This window comes from Corapipo altera, unplaced genomic scaffold (assembly GCF_003945725.1).
Source record: "Corapipo altera isolate COAL_440 unplaced genomic scaffold, ASM394572v1 122, whole genome shotgun sequence".
Classification (NCBI taxonomy): Eukaryota; Metazoa; Chordata; class Aves; order Passeriformes; family Pipridae; genus Corapipo; species Corapipo altera.
In genome coordinates, this window is record NW_020884961.1 from 1,767,134 (window position 1) to 1,790,318 (window position 23,185).

Genomic DNA, 23,185 nt, shown 5'->3' on the forward strand with positions numbered 1-23,185 from the left:
TGAAAAGCAGAAGTGGAAAAAGCAACTTCTGCCTTTTCTCTGGATGTAATAATGCAGGGTGCAGCTTCTTTCTAGAAAGAATTCTTCTTTCTCATAGCTCTCATTCCTGAGGGGTGCAGGTGGTCTGTAGAGGTGAGACTGTTTCACTGACAACTGTATGAGCTGGGTTATAATATATTTCATATTGTACTGCGTCCAATCTTGCTTGGAAAATAAGGAATGGTGTAGAAAGAAGACAGTAATATTTGATAGCAGCATTAATCTGATATTAGTATTTATTGTGGAGTGTATTTTGAGGATTTAAATAGGAAAATCAGACTGATGTGAAATAAAATGTGGCTGTGGCACAGCAGGGCCTGCTGGGTGTGCTCTGGTGTTCAGCATCACCAGGGTGCTTAAGGGAGATGGTGTGATTTACAAAAAGTGCTTTTTAGTGGCTTTCAGCAAAAAAAAATCACCTTTTTATTTTTAATTCTGACAGATCTGTTCCCTCAAGGTGGAAGTTACATGACCACACTGCAGTGTCCAGTGAGGAGAGGTGAAGAGCTCTCACGTGTGGCTGTGAACACAGTGGGAAGTGTGCCTGGAATTTATGGACTCACTGAGTGCTGGGTTATTTCCCAGCAGTGCTGATCCATCTCCCGGCCAGGAGATGTCCCCACTTCACCACAATTCCTCCAGGAACTCCGACACAGGTTCTGGGCTGTGTTCAACAGTGTTTCCATCTGGTGTTTGGGAGAGAAGGGGCAAGCCCTGAGCGCTGGGACAGTGGGATGTGGCTGTCAGGGGCCCTGAAATACCCATCCAAGGCAGCAGAGGTCACAGGGCACGGGGGGCCAAACTTAGGAGAGGAAGAAACAGAGAAGATGAAGTGAAAGGAATGAAAAAAATCCTGGTTCTGGACACAGTGACTTAGTCCCGCTGATGACAAGTAAACATTTTGTTTCCAAATAAACATTTAGAGGAGTTAGAGTGGCCACAGGAGGCATCACAATGGTTGGATAGCCAAAGGAGATGTCACAGTGATTGGATAGCCACAGGATCTGTCACAATGGTTTTATAGCCACAGGAGGTGTCACAATAGTTGGATAGCCACAGGAGGTGTCACAGTGCTTGGAGTAGCCACAGGAGCTGTCAAAATGGTTGGAGTAGCCTCAGGGTCTCTTTGTGGGATTAGAGTAGCAACAGGGCTTATTATGGGGGTTAGAGTAGCCACAGGGCTTTTCCTGGTGGATTAGAGTAGCCACAGAGCTTGTTGCAGGTGTTGGAGTAGCCGCAGGTGAAGGCAGGGAGAGGAGCAGGGCCAGCAGGACCTGGGCTCTGGTGGCTGCTGGTGGCTGGAGCGATGGACCCCGAAGCCAACGAGGATGCCACCTATTACCTGGAACAGTACAGGGCCAATCTCCTGCCCCAGCTCAGGTGAGGGGGCTCCTCCACCCTCTTCTCCTGTCTCCTCCATCCCTCCTTCCCCCACTGTGGCAAACTGCCATCCCTTATCTCCATCACTTCTATCCCCTCTTGTACCTCCCTTCCCCGGCCCTGTTCCTCCTGTAACCCCCTTGCTCTGTCAGGGGATCCCCCCTGGGGAGGGGTGGGGATGCCACTCTGACAGATGGGGTCTGAGATGGTGTCGGGCTGCTCTGCCCAGAACACAGACCAACACCCAGGGCAGTCCAGCACCCTGCAAGGACCTGGATCCAGTGTGTAACCTTGAGGAAATGCTCTCTCACAGGGCACTCGGAGAGCCAGACGAGGACCCCGCCACCTCGTTTATGTGCCTCCTGAAGAAGAAGAAAGAATTCCGATCTCTGGAAAATGCTGTGGCAGAGAAGAAAGAGGTGAGAAAGATGGGAGGGTGCTGGAACGTGGCTGGGAGGGCTTTGGGGTTCTTTGGTGGGTGGCAGCAGCAGGCAGGTGGCTGGTTCTGGGCGTTGGCAGCCTTGTCACCCTCTCTCTGGTGCTGCCAGGCCTTCAAGAAGAGGCTGGAGGTCATTGCCGAGCAGTGGAGGGACCTGCACGCCAGGAGGACTCAGCTGAAGGCCCACGTGGAGAGATCTGGGAGGACTGTACAGGTACTGCCCTGCTCAGCTGATACAACCCTGAGCCACACCACCAACTCCTCCCCTCCCTTGGGAAAGAGAGTTTTGGACCAGCACACCTGGCCAAGGCTCCCGTGAACCTGGAGGTGTGAGAACAGCACTGGCAGGACACAGGGGTTTGTACCACAGAGCTGCAAAGCCCTGTTAGGGCTTGGGTGGGGAGAGCTTGTCCTGTACCCATGTGATCTCCTGAGGGCCCCAAATGTCCCCCAAGGAGGGTCTCTGCCTTGGCCCTGCTATTGAGCTCCATCAGTCTTCCAGGGGCAGGTACAAGGAGGTCTGAAAATCAGAGTGCCATCCCAGGTGCTGCCTCCAAGAACAAAGGATCAGTGCCACAGGGTTGGCACCTGTAAAATGGGGAGGAAGATTGTTCCCAGGGGTGCTCCAGTGCTGGTCTCTCCTCTCTGAAGGTGTCTCCTTCCAGTGCTGTTGAGTAACCCAGCTCCATCTTCCCTTGCCTTCCCTTCCCTCTGTCTGTGTGTGCTGATGGGGAAATATCACCAGGAAAATGAAATGCTGCGAAACCAAGCCCTGAAGAAAGCCAGCAAAGATAGAGAGGAGAAAACAAAAAAGGAGAATGAGCTTCTGAGAGCTAAGAGGGAACTGGAAGCCCTCATAAAACAGCATCAGAAACTCTGCCAAGAACTGCCAAAATACTCCATGTTCAAGAGATACCTGGAGGATGTGGTGGAGATCTCACAGGTGAGGTTGGGCCTGAGAGAGGCAGATCCTGGGCCTGGGGAGGGCCTTATCTGGGTGTTGAAATAGAAGAGATAAAGCAAGTCTAGGGAAATTAAAACACTTGGTCAAACCCAGAGACCTCAAGTGGGATGGGAAGGAATTCCCTACAACCAAGGTGAGCCACAGGGAGCAGAGTCAGGGGAGGAGAACCAGAACAGGAGGTGAAGGCTTGAGAAAACCACAGAAAAACCATGAGAAGGGGCGAAAGCTCAGGGCTGAGGGGAGGGGGGGGCCCTTTGGTGTAACCATTTCAGGTCATATTGGTGGTTTGGGAGAGGTAAAGAGCTGCCTGGGTATGAGACTCAGGCAGCTGCAGTTGTGGTTGTGTTTATCAGAGCGCTGCTCACCTGGGGAAGAGCTGCAATATCTCCCCTCACCTATGGCAGTGAGAGCTCCAGGCCTGGCACAGTGGGATGTCATCACCCAGGGAATGTGGTGGTGCTCAGGAGCCAACAGGGACAGTAGTCTTGTGGAGAAGGGAAGACCTTTCATCTGGGGGAGGTGTTGGCCCTGCTCAGGGCAGGGTGCCAGAGGACATGAGAGGTGGTGAGGGAAGGTGCTAACACCAGGGATCCTGTGCTGCAGTTTCGGGACATCGAGGACATCGTTTCGTTCTACAAGTCACTGATGAGGTCACGCAGGGAGCTGCTGCAGTCACAGCAGTGGCACAAGGCAATGACTAAGCAAGCCAGGGTGCTCCTGGACCAGTACAGGGCAGAGAAAGGAGCTGAGATGCTGCAGTGCAAGAATGATCTGGCGCAGCTAAGACAATATTTAGACCAGGCTCGAAGTGACATCCCTGTCTGGGTAAGGAACTGTGGGATGGGCAGGGCAAGATCTCCAAGGCCTGCCTGAGTCAAGACTGGCTGGTGGCTTATCCTGCAGCCATGGGCTCATGGCAAGGCCCAGTAGCAGCCTTTGTGACTGGAGGAGATGGCTAATTTCTTCCCTCCATGGGGTTGCAGAAGGAAGAATGAAAGCTCTCCCTGGTCTGGGAGGGGGGTCAGTGGCACGTGCTGCTGCAGGGGATCAGCTTCCCTGCTGTGGGGAGGGTGGATGGGGCTGTTCCTGGACCTGCTTCCACCACACTGAGCTGAACTACTTCCAGCACAGCCCTGGGCAAGGCTTCCTAAGCAAGGAGATGAGTGTGGAAGTTGGGGTCTCCGAGCCAGGGTCTCCTGTGCTGAAGCAGCACCTTCAGCTGGGCCATGTCCCCCTGCTCCATGTCTCCTCTTCCTCCAGGAGGCTCAGTGGGTCGACATCCAGAACAGGGCTGCCAAGAAGGCCACGGAGCTGAGGGCCATCGAGAGGACCATCCACAGCCTCTTCCACGCTGCCAGCACACGGCTGGACGCAAAGTGGAACGTGGCAGCACGTGACAGCCACAGACAGCTGGACATGGTAAAGCCAGGCCAGAGCCCTTCTCCCTTCTCAGAAAGAGGAGCAGGAATGACTCTCAGCTGCCTAAAGGGAGGGGAGAGCCCACAGGCCCAACAGACACCTTCCTTTTCACATGGGCGCTCTCGGGGAAGGTCTTGGGGACTCCAGGGAAGTCTGTCTCTTCTGAGGAGGGTGCTTGTGGGGCAGAAGTGTGAGCCAGGCAGGCTGGGACAAGGAGGGGATGCAGATCAAGGTTTGGTTTCATTCACCCACTTGCCCACAAGAGCCCATTCTGGTGGTGCAGATCCAGCAAGGCAAATGCCTTGTTTGTCCTGCTGCTCAGTGTAGTTGGGGATATTTGCCTCCAAAAGGGACAACAAGCTCCCCTCTGCCCCCTGTTCCCATCCCTGCACTGAGCTCTGCCTTCTCTCTTTCCCACCCTAGATCCAGCAGTTTATTGAAGACCTCAGGGACATCTCTACAGAGGACATGAAGAAGTACAAATGAGAACCTATGCAGGGACCTGCCCTGCCAGCAGGGTGGAAAGGGAAAGGAGAGAAGAAGAGAACCCAAGAGATACTACAGAATAAAAAAAACCCAAAATGTTTTAAGGTGTCTCTTCATTTCCTGGGAGGATTGGACACATCAGAGCTCCATCCCACAGATGCCACTGGGATGCCTTCTGTGGCAGATGGGATTCTGGGTGCAGGAGACAGTGTCCCAGCAAGGTGGTGAGAGCAGGCTGGGACAGCAGAGTCTCAAACAGGGATCAGTGCTCACATTTGGACATCCCACTCAGCCTAACCTCAGCTATTTGAGAGGCATGTTACAACATGGTAGGGAGAACTGGGGAGAGCTTCAGTGGGTTTCCACCACCACACCCAGCATATCACCTCCTCCCAGACAGCAGCTCTGTGTGCCAGGGCTGGATCTGAGCCCCTTCATCCCACAGGCATCAGCATCCTCAGATGCTGCCCTTCCCTGCTTTTCTGTGAGACCAAGCACACAGCAGCAGAAGAGAGAAACAAAACCAAGCAGGAGAGAATGAACTTTGTTGTCACCCTCAGGGGTGTCCCAGAGATTGGTAAATGTCTTGCAGAGGCACTGGTGATGATAACCAAGAGCAGTAGCTCTTGGAAAAGTCAACTTGTGACTCATCCAAGAGCAGGGAGGATGATGTGCATTTGTGCCCTTGCATCTTGTCTCAGCTGTGACATATCCAGAGGCACCAGGATCATTTACACCCCTCCTGAGAGGTGACTCATCTGTCCCCTCTCCTTCCACCCACAGCCACCCCCTCACCCGCTTTGTTACCTCTTGCTGGTGGCAGCTGATGGGAGTTAAAGCAAAAGGAGCAGCTCTGGCCCCTGAGGAAGGGGGAGCTGCAGTGCCTGCCACTCCTGAGTGATGGTCTGAGGGCACTGCTGGCTCCAGGGGCTTAAGGAGAAGACAGAGTGATGGACCAGGTTACCTGAAGTCCTTTGGATACCGAGTGCTGGGCAGTTTGGAGATGTCAGGCTGCACCTCAAGGCCTCTCAATTTAGGAAGGATATTGAGTGGCTGGAGCAGGTCCAGAGAAGGGCAACAAGGCTGGGGAAGGGTCTGGAGCACAAGTGCTGTGAGGAGCAGCTGAGGGAGCTGGGGGGGCTCAGCCTGGACAGGAGGAGGCTCAGGGGAGACCTTCTCACTCTCTGCAACTCCCTGACAGGAGGGGGGAGCCGGGGGGGGTCGGGCTCTGCTCCCAGGAACCAGCAGTAGGACAAGAGGGCACAGCCTTGAGCTGCACCAGGGCAGGTTTAGGTTGGACTTTGGGAAGTTCTTCCCAGAGAGAGGGATCAGCCCTTGGAATGGGCTGCCCAGGGAGGGGGTGCAGTCCCCGTCCCTGGAGGTGTTTGAGCAGAGCCTGGGTGTGGCATCAGTACCATGGTCTGGGTGACAAGGTGGGGTTGGGTCATGGGTTGGACTGGATGATCTCAGAGGTTTTTTCCAACCTGGCTCATTCTGTGATTCTGTGATTCTGTCTCTTACCCAGATGCCTGAGCTCAGCTCCTCTGATGAACCCTCAGCACAACAGAATCACAGAATCAGTGAGGTTGAAAAAGACCTCCAAGGCTGTGTGAGTCGACACAGCTGCTTGGCCCGAACAACCATAAAATCACTGAAATGCAAAGGCTAAATTTATTTAATTCCCTTGCTAACTGGAGGATCCTAAAGCAACACCAGGCTGGAGACACACAAGTGGGAACGCTGGCACCATTGAGCTCAGGTGATGGGTGGCAGGGCTGCTCTTGGTACCAATTTGTCAAGGGCCCTTTCTCTGGGAAGTTGGACAGGAGGAAACCCTCTCAGCTAAGGCAAAGCAGCCAAGGCATCCCTAGACCAGCAGAAAGACAAGCTCTGCTCTCGCCACTCGTGAGATGCCAGAAGATGCCGAGCTGGAGCTGTGCTGGTCCTGCTCCACAGAGGGGACTCTCAGGGTTGCCAGGCTTTCCTGCACCACCTGCCATCCTTCTCCTGCCTGCTGGAGCCATCCTGCTGGCTCAGGGCCCTCAGCCCCAGCAGAGGAGGTGGCAGGACCCACTGCCCAAGCACAGTGTGCTGGGCATCACTACAGTGCAGTTCCTTCCAGCTCTATTCCTGTCCTGGGCAAGGCCAAACCAGTGTGACTCATGCTGCCATGGGATGTGGGGGCAAAGACTAAAATTACCTGATCAGGTATCAGGGTTTCAGTTCTGAGGATGATAAATAAGTTGTTTGTGTTTACAGCCTGCCATCTGCTCAGGGAATTGCAGGGGTTGGGTTTGTTTGCGTGGTGTTTTTAGGGTTTGGGTGGGTTTTTTCTAAGGTTTCTCTCTCTTGGCACAGAGGAGATGACTAAAGTATTGGCTAAATCTGCAGTGTTTTGCCTCTTTTTGATGGAAAATCCCCAACACACTGAGATGTTGTTATTGGTTTAGTCTGGACTCTGCCAACATTTCCTCTGGAGCAGCTGGCTATTCCACCAGTGTGGGAAGGGGTTAGCAGTGCCAGTACTCTGTTCTGCAGGGCAGCTCTGCCCTGGCACCAGTGGTGGCATTTCCCAGAGCCACCAGATGCATTGTGAGTGACAGGGACACGCTCTGGCACAGAACATGACTGCACAAAAAGGCACTGTCAGCTGCAGATCCCTTGGGAGGCTCTTACCTGGAGACCTGCAACATCCCCTCCCAGGCACTGTGCCACGAGGACAACCCAGTGCCAGCACTGACCAGTGTCTCCAGTGGTGACCTCAGGAGACATTGCTGGTTTGTTAACCCCAGGATTAGCACCTGGCAGGCTGAGCACCCCTGGGTGTCATTAAACCCAAATTAGAGCATTGTTTGTGCACATCCAGTTTCCAGCCACCTGATCCAAGAGAGGATGCCAAGAGCCTCCTGGTCCCCTTTCTGAGTTCCTGGCACAGAAGCAGGTCACATCCATGAGTGACTGGAAGCTTCTCTGGTCCTACACAACTGATGAGGCCCAGCACAGCCCAGATTCTGTCCTGCCTTTCTGCTCCTACTCAGCCCATCTCCCACCTCCTTGTGCTCTCCTGCATGTCCACCACGAGGTGCTTCTCATCTGTTCTTTAATCACCCTTCCCAAGCCCAGGAAACACCAAAAACCACAAGACCCTACAGCCTGCAGGCCCTGCAAGTCCAGCTTCTCCTCCTGGGAGAACTGGGGGGTGGGATACAGGAGGGGGAGAGTTGGGGTCCAAGGGAGGACCCAGACCTCCTGCCAAGTGCCAAGTGCCACACAGAAAAGACATTTGGTGTTCCACAACCCCCCTGTAAACGGTGCCATTGAGGCTTGGTGAGGACAGAAGGCTCCTCTTTTGTTACCACTGAACAAAGATGTCTAAAGAGTTCAGGGCCCTGAGCAGTAAGGGGTATTAACCCAGGGAGGCAGTTTCTTGCCTTTCCAGAGATTTTTCAGCCTGGCCCAAAAGTGAAATGTTAAGTGCCAGAAATGGCAGGGTTGGGTACAGGAGCTGCTCTGTTCTCCTGCAACGTCAGGGAAGTCCAAAGTCCAGCCTGACTTTTTAGGATCTGGTTTCTGTTCCACCCTGCTATGACACAGCCCAAGCCATCTCTCTGAAAAAGATCCCATGTGGGGAAATACCTATGAACCAAGCTTCCAACAGACATTTATTGGTTTGGGTTGAAATCAATGCACATGAAACAGCATCACTCCCGTGTGCTGGGCACCTTTGCCATCACTTATAACAGAGGCCAGCATGCCCAGGCCAGCAGCCTGTCCCCTTCTCCATGAGCAGCCACTCAAACACAGCCCATAAACAAAGAGTAGAACAGGCCAGGACCTTTCCCATCTTTCCTGCCTGTCCAGCACTGCTCCACAGCCAAAGTCTGGGGCTGGGGGCCTTGTGGGGTGCAGGTAAGGATGAAGTAGGGGGGCAAGTTCTGAATCAAGGGCTCTTCCTTGCATCTGGCTTCCTCTCAGCCCAACCAAACACACTGGCTGAGTTACCCATCCAGCCCAGTAAGACCCTGGGAAGGCAAGGACAGTGAGAGGAGCCTTCTGGGTCTTGAGCCTCTGGTCTGTGTGGATCAAAGCAAACTCACATATTGTGACTGCAGAGTGACCAAGCAAAGCACCCACTGGACAGTTTCTGGAAGAGCAGGGAAGGACTGGCCCAATCTGTCCCATCAGCTCCTGGATTGGATGCTATAGATGATGGACAGCTCTGACAACAGCCCCAGGGGTGAACTGCACCTCACTCCACTGCACAGGGTGGGCAGAGCAGAGGGGAGCTCTCTGTGACTTAATTTGCTCCTGTGATCTACAGGTGCTCCCACAGTCCACACTGAAGCCTCCCCCAAACAAGGGGAGCACCAGAAAGCGGCAGGTGATGGTTGTAGGGGGCTGTAGGGCATTACCAATAAGCAGTACAAAGTAGGCAAGCTTCAAACTGAGAGTATTAAAGTAAGCTCAGAGATGACATGAACCAAAGCAGGGTCCAGTTTGCTGGATTCACGTTTGCAGGTGTCATGTCGGCCCATTTGGGCCTTGCACCCTGGTCTGTGAGTGGGCAGAGGGACTGGTTTAGTTTGTGGACTTCTCTGGCTGCTGGTAGGATCCATGTCTTGGGATGGAGGAGGTTGCCCAGGAAGGATAAGGGAGTGGAAACCCCCTTGCAGAGGTTAGAGAACACATTTCACACACTGGGTTCTCTGGCAGTGCTGATATATGAGTGAAGACTGAGAGAACTGGGTTGTTCAGCCTGGAAAAGAGAAGGTTTTGGGGTAACCTAATTGTGGCCTTCCAGGACCTGAAGGAGCTAAAATAAAGATGGAGAGACACTATTTATAAGATCATGGAGTGACAGGACAAGGGGGAATGGGTTCAAACTGACAGAGAATAGAGTTAGATTAGATATTAGGAAGAAATTCTTGGCTGTGAGGGTGGGGAGGCCCTGGCACAGGTTGCCCAGAGAAGCTGTGGCTGCCCCATCCCTGGAAGTGTCCAAGGCCAGGTTGGACGGGGCTTGGAGCAACCTGGGCTGGTGGGAGATGTCCCTGCCTATGGCAGGGGGTGGGAATGAGCTGAGCTTTAAGGTCCCTTCCAACCCAAACCAGTCTGTGACTCAATGAGGAACTTGGACCTGCTTATGGCACTGCACTGGGAAGGATCCCACCTGCATTGTGCTTTGTAAGGGTGAATGTGCTGTCAGGTGCTATGGGAAAAGCCACAGGGGTTGTGACCAACTCCCTGGCATGGTGACCAGTGACCCAGGCAGGAACACCATCTCATGACCCTGCAACAAACTGCAGCAGGGCTGAGCTGGGGGAATCAGCATTTTGGCTGGAGGACAAGGCAGAAAGAGCTCCTGGGCAGCTACCCTAAGGGGAGGCCACCCAAGGCCACCCAGTAAAGCCACAGCAGGTACAGGGCAGAGGGGCAGGCAGGGTGGGAGGGGTGAGAGGCCTTCACACCCAGGGAGAAGGAAAGCTCCTGTCCTACTGCCATAGGCACCAGCAGCTCTGGCTGTGCCACCTCAGCACAGGTGGATGCTCGGAAGGGACAACAGGGGCTGAGCAGTGGGTGACATCAGGGTGCCCTGAGTCTTTTGCACAGGACTGTGTCCAGCTCATGGTGCCAAGCCCAGAGGCGCTGCCTGGGGCACTGGAGGGCAGGACTGAACGCCCTCCTGGCACTGAGAGCATCTTGCCTGCTGTCTCCACCTTCCCCTGCCATGTCTCCAGTCTCCTGCTGGGTTTTCCTTTCCTTCTGCATGTTGCCCTGTTCTGAATTTTGCTCCTGTTGTTCTCAGCTCCTCCTTTTTCTTGGAGCTGAGCACTGAATCCAGTGAGGTGAGGTGGGGAAAGCAACTCATCTGCCCGTAGTTGCACACGCCCGGTCTGTGCTCTGGTGGTAACTCCACAGGGAGCATCCCTGCACTCAGCAGGCTCCAGGAACTGCCCTGCACCTTTGCTTGGTTCTACCCAAAGCCCCAGAGCACCTTGCAACAAAACCAAGGCAAACACAATAAAACCCAAACCAGAGACATTCCCCACCAAGAGTCCTCAGGAATCGTCCCACAGACACTCAAAGGTTGTACAAGGCTAAGGATGAGACAATCATCTGTGGGCACAGCATGTCTTGGATGGTGGAGCACAGTGTTCTCCAAACATGTGCTTCTTTTAACCCTGTGTCCAGGGGAAGGACTGCACCAGTCCCTTGGTCGTGGCCTCTGCTGCTGCCGCTGCACACGCCTTCCAAGCTGAGCTCAGGTGGGATGTGGTGTTTGTTGATGCCATGGAGGACGTGGTACCACTGATGTGGTCACTCAAACTTGCACCAGCCTGCTTGGGAAGCCCCTCCAGTGGTGGTGCTGCCGTGGGAAGCATGGACAATGACGGGAGGTTGAATCTCTCGGAGGAGAGCAGGTCGTGGACTCTGGCTGGAGACCTGGGGAGGAAAGGCAAGAGATGGGAAACCATGAGTTGCAACCATGGGATTCCCTTGGTGCCTCCCTTCTGCAGTGGCCAGAGAGCCAGCCCTGCCTTATAGAGCACCTAATGCCAGCGAGAGGAACTGTTGGTTCTCAGGCCACTGGCCACAGTGGAAGTCTCCAGTGATATTCAGGATGAGATGTATCCTCCCACAGAGGCTACAACCCACTGGACCTCCATTACCATCATCTTCCTCTCACACAGTCCCACGTGGGGTCAGTCTCAGTGCTCAGCTCTGGCCCTGCTCACGCCCTCTGGGTGCAGCCCAGGCGTGGAGGAAGGTGGGAGCTCAGTGGATGGATGGTTTCACCTCCTTGCCAGCTGCCCCGTGCTGAGCTGTAAGGTCTGCACTCAGATTTGTGGTGCTGGAGCACAGGATTTCGCTTCAGCTAAAGTACATCCTTACAGACATAACTTCATCTCAGCAGTGACTTGGTCGCCTGTGTCCTCAGCACACTCTGGCCAGAGTGAGCTCAGCTCACCAGGTCACCTGAGCTCCCCATCAAGCTGTTCAGACCTTGCTTGACTTGTCTGCACCCCACAAACACCAATTTTGGCAGCATGTGCTGTGGAGCAGAGTCACACACAGGCATCAGAGCAGGGAGGCAGCTCAAGCCAGGCAGAGCTGTCCCACTGGGGATCCAACTTGGCCACTTCAGCCTCCTCCTGGGATGAGCTGGGAAGTCCATGCCAGGCTGCACTGGCAAGGAGCACCTCTCTATGGGTCTGCCACTCCCTGAGACTTCTACAAAGTGACTACTTTTAGAATGAGTTATGTCCTGAACCTCTGGCAAATGGACAGGGGCTGCCTGGTTGCCCCTTGCCAGCCAGAGGACAGTCCTGTGTCATGGACACGGCCTGGCCTTGGGTGATCCCTGTTTCCAAAACACTGGCACATCACTGTGCAGCTGAGCCAGGAAGGCCCAGCACAAGGAAGCCCCTCTTGCCCAGCCCAGCTTCCCAGGATGTGCACACTCACCATGGTCATGTCCTGTGCCCAGGAGCTGGGACTGGCTACATGATGGAGCAGGTGAAGCCACAGCACTCCTTGAGCAGGGTGAGGCCTGTCTTGGTCATGTATGGTGCCGAGGTTTGCTGTCCCCTGGAAGTCATCTTCTTCTCTTTGACAGGAGCTGTGGAAAGAGGAATTGGGCTCTGCCTGGTGACCAGGGCACAGGCCCATGGCTGATTCTTAGAGCTCCTCTTGGGGCTCAGTTGCTGACCCTCCTCAGACCCACAGCTGGGCATGAGCTCCTGTACCCAGGAGGCACATTGCCATGTGTGCTTCCTGGTTGTCCACAGGGGTCCTGGGCTAGAAATGCCTCCCACTGCACTGGGAAGGTGATGGAGGCACAGGGAAAAGGGTGACCTGCCATCAGAGGCTGTGGTGTCTATCCAGGCTGTGACCTTAGGTAGTGGTGAGATGGGATGTAAAGAGCTGGTTGGAAAAGGTCAGATGAAGCCCATCAGCTATGAAAGGACACCTACCCATCCCCATTCTCACAGGACATGGTGGCTGGGAAATGCCAGGAGGGAAAGGGAAGCACAACATCTATACCAATTTGGGGCATTTCCACAATGTGATTTCAAGCACCAGCATCCCCCAGTTGCCATTTCCCCACACCCTCCTCCAGCAACAGATGGTCTCCAGGTAAGCCAGCCCCAGGCAGAGAAACAAAATCTTGGAGACAGGGTGCTTAGGAGAGGGGAGAAACTGCCAGGGAGGTTCAATTCAAGGAATGAAACTCATCAACCACCTACTTGCTTTCTGGAGGTAGCTTTTGGAGAGCTTACTTTGCAGGAACTCTGCCATTTCCTTGTCTTCTTCCCTTTCCCTGTGACAAAGAACTTGGTTACCATTCAGGAAAGGAACAGGAGCATCTGGGAAGGCAGGATGCAGATCAGAGGACAGACTGCACTGTCCTCAGTGCAAGGAGTAAGTTGCACTGAGCTACCTGAGCCTCTCAAATTCCACGTCATCCACCAAGAAATCCCGTGTTTCCACCAGCTTGTGTATCTGCTGGACCAGCTCCTCTTCCCTCTGCTTCTCCTCATTGGACTTCTCATTCTCTGCAGCACAGAGAACACATTTAACACATCAACAGGGCCCATCCCACCCCTGTCAACCCAGGAGCAAATATGAGAGTGGGGGTAAAAGCCAAGGCAAAGGAAGCAGCTGGATCCAGGCACAGGCTGCTAAATAAGCAACAACTTCATCCCAAGCCACCCTGGCTGGAAGGAGACACGTCTGCTGTCATCAAACTTCAAAGTTTTAGCTTCTCCCCAAAACTTTCATGGGGCTGAGCACTGCAAGATGCATCTCTGAGCTCTGCAGAGCAGAGACAGGGCCTCTTTAGGACGTGTTTAACGCCCATTTCCCAAGCCAGCACATCCAACCAGCCCCAGCTTGGCCCTGAGCTGGGTAGAGGCCCAGATATCTCAGAGTCAGGTCCTTCATGTGGCTGAGAAACCTGCTGGGGATTCAGATGTGCAGGGAATTATCAGCACTGGGCAGCTGCCCCTGGGAACCCCTCACACCTCCATTTATGTCACACATAAATGACGTGAAAAACAATCCACTTGTGGCCTTACTCCCTTGCTGAACATGCTCCTGGTGATCTCATCCTCTACATCTGACCTTCCAAAACACTGTCAATGCTGTTCCCATCTCAGCAACAATGGTGGCCCCAAGTTTCTGCTAGGCTATTTTGAATCCATCAGCTTTGGTCGTCACTTGAACCCTCCCAACAGACCCACCTTGGGTGGGACCTACTCCTGCCACAGATCTTTGGGCAGAGAGTTAGTGAAGGTCTGGAAAACTCTCACATCACTGTGAAGTCCTGTCCTACATGAATTTACAGAATCACAGAATAGTTAGGGTTGGAAGGGACCTCTGGAGATCATCTAGTCCAACCCCTTATTTAGTTTGCAGCTGCATTTTAAAAGCCCAGCACGATGTTTCCAACTCATCAGAAACTGCAATTGCTGTAAGCATCCCCAGTGAACAGAACCACACCTGGCATGGACCTGGCCTTACATTTTCACTTGCTACAGCAGAGATGGATTGAATGAACAAGTTTAGCTCCCTATTGGTACACAGTGGTCAGTGGGATATGTGAGGATTGGAGTCACAGGGATAAGGAGTGGGAAATATCAATGGAGAGATCCCCAGCTGGGAACTCTGACTGTTTGTGCTGCAGCTATTTAATACCAGGTCTGAATTCAGCAGCCCAGCCCAGAATGGATCAATCTCCAGCCTTCCTTCAGCTAAACAAAAATACAGAGAAATTCATAGTATGGAGTGAGCCCTGTTGGTAGGGTCTCAGTGGTGACCTAAACAGAGCATTGATTAGTGATTTGAAGTCTGCTGTGGATCAGTGGAGGTGCTGCTGCAGGGCTCTGGGAAGGAGGAACCACTCAGAAACATCCCCAGCAAACAAAGGGTTTTCCTGCCACTGTGCTTTTGTGCAAGGAATGAGCTTCCCAGCAGAGAGAGCTTCTCTGGGCTGGGGGCTGGGCCACCCCTGCTGGTCATCCACCAGGAAGAGTTAATGCACAGTCACCTGGCCCTGGGCACTGTCTCTGTGCAGCTCCCACCTGCCTGGTGGGAACAGGAACACTTCCAAGTGGATGCCACACAAATGGGAAACATCAGGCTGTGCACAGCATCTGGAGTTAATCAACAACCTGCATTCCCGAGGTGGGGCATGTCAGAGTTAACATCCCACTGCACAAACACTGTACCTTTCTTCCAGACTTGTGATGTCAGAGCCCACCATGACCACCACCCCCTCTGAATTACTGAAGGCACCTTGGCCTGGAGAGATTTCAAGCCCCAGGTCTGGCTGGGCTCTGAGTAAGCTCTGACGTGGTCAAATCTTTATCTGAACTGAGGACTGCTGTGATGCTCTCTCCAGAACAGTGATGGGCAGGATTTTTCCAGTATGGTCTGACCTGAGTCAAGTAATAAAGAAGACAAAAAGAGCATCCCTGATGCGAGCAGAATTTCTGCTTTCAGCTGAATCTGGGAGTGTTAAAAAGACAAGAAATGAAAGACCGAAGCAGATGAAGGAAAGCCAGACACATTTCTCCAGCATCAGAAAAGGCCAATTTATCTCTGGTCCTGAACCATGGTTTAGGTGAAGTCTTAGTTTAGATGTTTGAATTAAAAGCCTACATGAGATTTAGGTCTGTTTTGCAAGCAGGTCCCATTTTTATGGCAGGATGCTCCCTTTCCTGTCTGAACTCCCTCTAGGTACAGGCAGGTTGTATTAAACTAATCAGGACCTGCATATTAAGCAGTATTTGGGCTCCAACTATGTGCTGAAGATTCACAAGCACACACAGCACAGCCCCACTGTGGCTTCAGACAGGGTCAGGATTTGCTGCCACTCATGGCTTTGAGGTGACCTTGGGTACAGAACTGATGAGCTGAGGTGGTGCTTGGGGAAACAGGTCCGAATCCTCATGCTTGGGTGGGTACAAATAAGCAGGGATATGTCTCCCATCTGCCTCTGAAAGCAGTCCTTGCTGAGGGCTGAGTGAGCACGTCCCAGGAGGAGGCAGAGCCTTATGACCAGGGATGGACACAGCCTGTGGGGAAGCCTTTCCTGCTCAGTCTCATTCCAACCTGGAGCTCTTTGGTGGGTGCTTTGACTTAAATACCAAGAGAGATCCTTTAGAGAAATGAGGTTTGGCCTCTCCTGGGCTGTGAAGGGACAAGGGTGGCTGTAGCTGTGACAGGACGTGGAGGGTCACTGGTCATGGTAAGGGAGGTGACAAAGCAGCACTTCCTCCCAGCTGAAGTTTTCAGACGTATTGCCCTGGCCTCTTTTCAACATCCTGAATGGTGAATCCACCTAAATCAGGGACATCACCAAGTCCCTTTGGCATGGCATCCCCCTAGCACCCATCCCACCCTGGCTGCAAGCAGGAACCCTTCCCTGGCAGCTGCTGCCCTCTGCCCCACCACTGACAAACGTTCTGACATGGCCACAGCAAGAATTCACTCCTTTTCACACACTTAAGGCCTTTGAAGGCATCTCTCCTTCTTTTAACTCCAAAGGGGTCCCCCCATGGTGTGGTCAGACAATGTCCCCTGCTTGTCCTCTTGACTCATTTGGGATCCTCCCTGGTGCACTGTGTTGGGATTCACTCTCTCAGCTCCCCTTCTCCTGTATCAGACCTCAAAGGACTTATTTCTCTGCTTTTCAGTTTTCTCTGCCCTTTATGCCAAGCCTGGACAAGGACTCCCTCGAAGTACTCCCACAGAGAATCTCAGGAGACACTCAGAGAGCCCCATTTGTGGGTGCAGCAGTGTCTCTGGGAGCATCCTGGGGTGAGAGCTCCCAAAGAGCTTCTTGTATTTCCTGGAACCTTTCTGCTGAGTGTAGTTCTCTGAAGCTCCACAAAACCTTACCTGGCAGGGCTATGAGTTTTTGAAGCTCCTTTTTCAGCCGGCTGATTTCTTTACAAAGCTGAATGTCATCCATCCTGCAGGGACACAAGTGAAACCACTCAGGGGAGAAGACTGGGAGAGGAAAGGTTCAAAACCCCCAGAGCAACACCCAACCAATGCTGGAAGGCAATGCATTCAGTGCCTGTGGTGGGGAGCATGGATTTACCAGCCCTCCCATGGGAAATGGGAGCCCACTTCACCCCAGAGCCACGTGGGTTGGGTTGCTGGTTGTTGGCAAAGAAAGAGTTTCACTGCCCTAACAACAATGAAGCCTTATTAAAACCTGGCACACCCACCAGACAATAGCAACTGTGTCTCTCCTTCTTCCAAAAAAATAATCCCCAAAAGGTAGAATCAAAAAAAAATATGGATGCCATATAAGAGGATCTGACCTTTTCATCCTACCTTCCTGCAGAATTAAAAGAAGTTAGAAATATAACAGAGGAGGGAAATGTGCAAACTTTGCAGGTGTCTGCTGAGCAACAAGGTCATTTCAACAGGAGAAAAGGAGCCTGCTGAAGCCAAAGGCAATGGAAACATCTCTGGCTCAAACCCCACAACAGCAGCAAGGTGCTGATCAGAGTGGACCCAACTCAAACATCAGCTGCTGGAGCCAAGTGGGGACACGTGGCCCTGTCCGAGCTGAGGTAGTTTGGATGTCTCAGGAGCACCACAGACACTCAGCCCCTTCCATGGGAACCAGCTCATGTGCTGCTCGTGGCTTACTGGGGCTGGCAGAGGAACAAACTGATTTATTTTTAAAACTCTCACACCTGTGCCCTTGGTAAAGCCAAGCTTGTCTGGGAAACCTGTGCCAGGGCCTCACCACCCTCACAGGGAAGAATTCCTTCCTAACATCCCATCTAACCCTGCCCTCTGAGAGTTTGAAGCCATTCCCCCTTGTCCTGTCACTCCAGGTCCTTGTAAATAGTCTCTCTCCATCTTTCCTGTCACTCCTTCAGGTCCTGGAAGGCCTCAGTCAGGTCACCCCAAAGCTTCTCTTCTCCAGGCTGAACAATCCCAACTCTCCCATCCTTTCCTCCCAGCAGAGCTGCCCCATTGCTCTGATCCTCTTGGTGCCTCCTCTGGACTCTCTCCAGCAGCTCCATGTCCCTCCTGTGCTGTTCCCTAGGGCAGGATCTGTGTCTGCAGACAATCCATGGCTGACTGATGAGCTGTTCCCCCCCTGCCCAGCTGTGCCACCGGTTCCTTTGGAAGTGGGAGTTCCTAAAAGCCTTGTCTGCATCTCCAACAATCCTGCTGGTCCTTCCACTGAGTCACACTGTCCACCCTTCTGGGATGAGTCATATTTACCAGAGCTGCCTGAAGATGCAGCTTTGTCAGCTGAGCTGAGGACACCAGAAATGGAAGGGAAAATAAACAATCTCACAAAGAGGAACCCTGTGAGATGTTGCTATGGGAGGGGATCAGCTCAGGTGAAGGAGAAGGCTCCCTCTTGGCTCTGTCAGACTTTTGCTCCAGCTGACAGAGTTTTCCCTGGTCTGCATTCCAAACTGAACAGGTCCAGCAGTGCCAGTGCTTGGGAGCTGCACAGGGAGAGCAGGGAGGGCTGTTTGTCCTCCTCTCAGGTCCTGTGGTGGCTGAGCCCTGAACTTGGACAAAGAGCACCAGCTCTGCATGGGACACAGGGAGAACAGGCTGATTGCTGGTGATACACTTATCAAAATGAAAAATTAAAATGAAATTAAACAGTCAAATGAGAGCTGAAATATTATTTAATTTAAATGGGAAATTAATTCTGGGAAAATTCATAGTGAGAATAATAAACGGGCAATAATAAAAACTCTCATTTCAGTAAAACTTGGGAGGGATTGCAGGGAGAAGCACCCAGAAAGCTACTGCTAGAGGTGGGATTGCTTCTACCAATAGTTTTCACACCTATTGCAGCACCAGCCAGAGCCAGGGGATCCCTGCTTGGTCCCAGGGAGCAGGTCAGGGCACTGAGGAGGGTGGGTGCAGGGCTGAATCTCCCACAGGCATTTCAGACCTTTCCTTTTGCCCTATAAAAGGAGAAATATTGGGAGCTTCCTTGCCTTCCAGAGCACAGATACCTCAGAAGTGTTGGAACATTTTAGTTTGACATTTCCAACAAGGAGAAAACACTGATTGCTATCGACTGACCTGTTTGGCAGCACACCCTGGGAAATGTCCATCTCCCCAAGGCCAACAGTCCAACCACCCTGAACATCACACTTTTTCCCCACTGGGGAAGAAAAAAACCCCTTGCAGCCCCAGTTCCCCATCCTTTTAAACCTTGACCTGCAGAATAAAGAGGTCTGGGATCTCCCTTCTCCAGCCCTCAGCCTTCCCTGTCCCACAGATCCACACTCCTCCTCACTCCTGCACCTCACAGAGATGATGTTCGAGTTCCCACAGCACTCCCAAAACACCCAGACACACAATCCTAGCACTTCCAAACTCCCAAGGGATCACTTTTGCAGCCATGCCCACCCCAGCATGTGGTTTCTGCAGGTGATTTCCCTTTGTTTTCCAAGTGCAAGGCAAAGAACAAAACAAACGAAGGGATAAGAAAGAACAAGATCTGTGAGCTTTGACAGCACCGGAGAGAATCAGGCACCAGTTGCCATGGGAGGCATTGAAGAACTACATTTTTTATGAATTCCAAAAATCCTTTTCAACAATGTATTCAGAGGGACTGTGCCTCAGAGGCCACTGTTCCAAATCAACCACAGTCCAGCTCACAGCTTTCCCAGACACTGGATTTACACAGGGATTTCCAGGCTTTGGCGATCCCTGTAGTGCAGGTACCACTGAGGAACAAGACACATCAAAAAAACCCCAGCATATCAAGTGCTATAGCCCAGGAAATATAATCTTTGCCATTACCAGTACAAAAATTCCAGGTTTCTATTGGCCTGGCAGCATGGGATCTGAAGACTGGGCTGACTACAGCAATTCAGTGGTATTAAAAAGCTTAATCAACACAAACTTGATAGTTTTGATGAGTCCTTTTCCTCCCAAACCATAAAATCCCCCAGTATACCCAGGAAAAATGTTCTTTAACCCTCCTGTACCTTTATGTTGCAGCTGGTTTAGTGCTGCTGCAACACAGTGGCTATTTGATTGCCTAAAATCTGAAAGGCCTAGAGATTTTTACCCACAAACTGCTTTGATTATTGAAGTGAACCATGGAGAAAATCCTTCCCTCCTCACTGGGCTGCAAAGGCTGTGCTGGGAGTGGAGATGCAGGAGCAGGGTGGAGATGCAGGATGCAGGCTGGCACCAGGCACTGATGCTGGTCCAATCCTGGTGTGTCCCAGTGATCCCAGGGGCCAGGGGATGGAGGAGGAAAGGGGAAGTTGGGAGGATGTGCAATCCTTCAATCTGGAAGGATAAACTGTGTTCATATGGCTGTTCAGCAGCTGCAGATCTTCACGCTGGGGCAAAGCCACATCTCCAGAGAGCAGCAACAAACCACCAGCCTCAGGTCCCTTCCCAATCCCAGCCCAAGAGCCTCACACTGAGGAAGAGCATGGACCCACTGGGAACATGGGGTGCTGGTGGTTGAGTATGGAAACATTTGTGTAGCTAAATCCATGTGATAAACTCTGTTTGCACAGAATTAGGCTGGCTCAGTCCTTCACAGCATCAGTGGCAGCTTTATAACCCATTAAAGCCCCTCCTGAGGGCAAGGCCAGAGCAGTGGGAGAGGTTGTGCTTCCCAGTGGAAAACAAGGTGGGAAGCAGCCTGAGCTCTGCCCATCCCTGGGGATGATCTGCTTGACTGGGCAGGAGAAGATGCTGGGATTCCCCTGGGAATGGGGCACAGTGCCGGGGCAGGGTAGGTACTCACATGTACCGCAGCTCTGACTCCCTCCTCACCAGGATCTCCCTGATCCTCTCGATTTTGAAGAGCTCTCCTTCGATGTCATCGATGGTGGTGGTGGAGTCGGCCATGGAAACGATCTCATCCTCTGCCAATGGAACAGGAGCCGTGTCAGTCAGCAGGAGATGCCAGGTTGGGTGCTGAGGCCAACAGGGACCACGGGGGCTTGGAGCCTCCAAAACCAACATCACCTCACCTGCTTCATGCTGGCCTTGTACATCCTGCTCACACCAGTGCTGTGCCTGGTTCTGTGCTGCTGAGAAAGCCCCAGATTTCCAGAGTCTCCCCCTCTCTGGACAGCAGGAGGCCAAGGGAGCTAAAAACTGCTGGAGGAAAGGACAGGAATGCCTCTTCTTCCAGAATCATGTGAGCTTCAGCCACCTCAGCACAGAACCATGAGCCTGCACGTGCACCCTTCTACAGTGCATGCCAGGAACAAATTCTGGACTCACACAGCACAGAGTGAAGGAATCATGGACATGAAAGTCCTTCAGCTGCTCCCCTTCCATCACAGGCTGGTTGAAGTCCTCCCATGCTCCCCAGTTCACCAGGGGAAGAGCCCTCATGGCACCCAGCAGACCAGTTCAGCTTCCTCAACCTCTGGTGTGCTGAGCCATCACCTCTGTAACCCTTTTGGGGAAACTGAGGCAGAAAAATGAGATGTCCCTTCCTGAGGGCAAGAGGCAAGAACTCACAGCAAAATGCAGACAAGAAGGGGCTGTAACTTGTATTTTAGAGGAATGGACAGGATGAAAGCCCAGCAACCCCCATCCGTGGCCCTGACCACCAGCTCTGCCTCTCCCTGCCAATGACTTACACCCAGATGTTCCACTGTTTGCACAAGGTTGTCCCCCAGATTTACACGTGGATGCTGTGTGGATTCACACAGTGCCTGTGGATCCCACAGTGACTCCCAGACTATTTCATGGGAATGTCTCCCAGGCCAGCTGCCACCTCCCAGCCTGGTCTGGCTCTCAGAGACACGACACTGAGCTTGTTATCAGTGACAGGCAGCAGCACATTCATCACACACAGGTTAATCTGGCTCTCCTGGGACGTGCTACAGCAAAGCCAGGCTGTGAGAAAACATCCAAAACAACACATGAATCTGTCTTTGAATCTTCACAGGGCACATTTTGCCTTCCTGCAGCCCTGGGACTTCCCCTGTGCAGGGAAGGGGGAAAGCACAGCCATGAAGCACCAGCTCTGGGAACAGGATTTTCCAGGCAAGTGATGTTTGAGAACAGGAGTTCTCACAGTGTGTGGTCTGGGCATTCCAAACAGGACCCAGGCCAGTGCTAAGGTCTATAGGGTAGCCAGGGGCCAACATTAAGGCACAAGACCAAACACTTCAGTCACTGGTCCTCTACCCATCATGTAAAACTACTTGGGAATTCACTCCCAAAGCGAGGGATATTTCCAAGGCTGCCAGCAGGGAAGGCTTATCAGGGAAATATGACTGGTTTGGGTCAGTGTGACTGGTTTGGAGAATAATTTTCTCCTGTTTCTGGCTTAAAAACTCATGAGGATTTCTTTGAGATTATGTCCCTCTTCCCCTAGACACAAAGGTCATGTTCAGCTTATGCCAGTGTGGGAATCCTCCATCACTCCCTGTTCTAAAACATCAGGATGCTCTCAGGAGCCAGCACTTGCTCAGGACAGAAGGATGAATCCCTGGGCTGGATAGAGTGTGGGATTGGATGCACTGCTCTCCATCAGCTCTTGCTCAAAGGCTCTGCTACAAACGAGCACAAACCCCCTCCCTTTGCCTTGTTTCCACGGGCCTGATGTGGGTTGCTAAGGGACCGGCCTGTGGTTGCTACAGGCTCAGGATGCGGTTGCCAGGGGACCAGAGTGCGGTTGCCAGGGGACCAGGATGCAGAGGTCCCTCGTCCCAAGCATCCTGATGCTCTGCCACCCCAGAGCTCCTCTCTTGGCTGCACCTGCCCCCAGCACTGCACCGGGGACAGGTGACAGATGCTGGCAGGTGACACATGTGAAGGTGCAGATGGCACAGCTGCCACGTGCCTGTAGGCTGCCACTCCCTGGGCTTGTACTCCAGCCCAGCTCTAGACCTGTCACAGAAAAGCTGCATTTCTCTGTGTCACTTCTGCGACCAGGCTGAGATGACAAGGCTGCTGGTTGTACAGATGTGCCAGTAAACACAGGTATGAGCTCACTGCAGCCTCCACTAGCCAAGGACAAAGCCAACCATCCCCAGGAGCATGGGGGTGGCTCTGGGGGATGGGGGGGGCTGTCACTTCTGGCCTGCCTGGGTGGGTGAATAACCCAGAACATCTTTGATCACTGCTGGCAGAATCATTGGGCTGAGATTATCAGCCAGCTGTTCCCCAGGGGTTGAGTGAGGGTTTGAAACAGCTGTCAGCATCTCTTCTTCTCCCTTCTCATCCCAGAATCTCATTAGCAGAACCATCCCAGACTGGGAGAAATGAATCCTCACCTGTATAAGGGAGGAAGTGACCAGGCTGGGATGGGGGAGGTGGCAGTGCTGGGTACAAAGGAGATGGTAGTGCTGGGTTGGAAGGAGGTGCTGGACAAGGAGGAGGTGGCAGCGCTGGAATAGGAGAAGGTGGCAGGGCTGGGATGGCAGGAGGTGGCAGTGCTGGGATGGCAGGAGGTGGCA

General features: G+C 52.8%; 2 protein-coding genes across 6 annotated transcripts in view; one reads left to right on the top strand and one right to left on the bottom strand.

Moving 5' to 3' along the window:
* The first annotated feature begins 207 nt into the window (after positions 1-207).
* CCDC42 (coiled-coil domain containing 42) lies at positions 208-4,817 on the top strand. Its single transcript, XM_027664132.1, has 8 exons — positions 208-1,142; positions 1,262-1,419; positions 1,733-1,838; positions 1,968-2,072; positions 2,604-2,801; positions 3,426-3,647; positions 4,083-4,241; positions 4,665-4,817. The coding sequence occupies exons 2-8, from the start codon at positions 1,346-1,348 to the stop codon at positions 4,725-4,727; spliced, it is 927 nt and encodes a 308-aa protein (XP_027519933.1). The 5' UTR covers positions 208-1,142; positions 1,262-1,345; the 3' UTR covers positions 4,728-4,817.
* A 4,931-nt stretch (positions 4,818-9,748) lies between these two features.
* Positions 9,749-23,185, bottom strand: part of LOC113957014 (uncharacterized protein C16orf45-like) — a 19,195-nt gene continuing 5,758 nt past the window's right edge. For all 5 annotated transcript variants that reach the window (XM_027664127.1, XM_027664126.1, XM_027664125.1 and 2 more), the window contains exons 2-7: positions 20,509-20,629; positions 16,635-16,708; positions 13,171-13,285; positions 12,977-13,050; positions 12,195-12,348; positions 9,749-11,171 (exon numbers count right to left, since the gene is read on the bottom strand). In XM_027664127.1, the coding sequence (XP_027519928.1) occupies positions 12,230-12,348; positions 12,977-13,050; positions 13,171-13,285; positions 16,635-16,708; positions 20,509-20,612 (486 nt within the window). In that variant the 5' untranslated portion in view covers positions 20,613-20,629 and the 3' untranslated portion in view covers positions 9,749-11,171; positions 12,195-12,229. The remainder of the gene's footprint in view (positions 11,172-12,194; positions 12,349-12,976; positions 13,051-13,170; positions 13,286-16,634; positions 16,709-20,508; positions 20,630-23,185) is intronic.

Coding starts and splice junctions, on each gene's coding strand:
- CCDC42 (XM_027664132.1), top strand. CDS start 1,346: ATGGACCCCGAAGCCAACGAGGATGCCACCTATTACCTGGAACAGTAC. Junction 1,420..1,732: donor AATCTCCTGCCCCAGCTCAG/GTGAGGGGGCTC, acceptor GCTCTCTCACAG/GGCACTCGGAGAGCCAGACG. Junction 2,802..3,425: donor ATGTGGTGGAGATCTCACAG/GTGAGGTTGGGC, acceptor CCTGTGCTGCAG/TTTCGGGACATCGAGGACAT.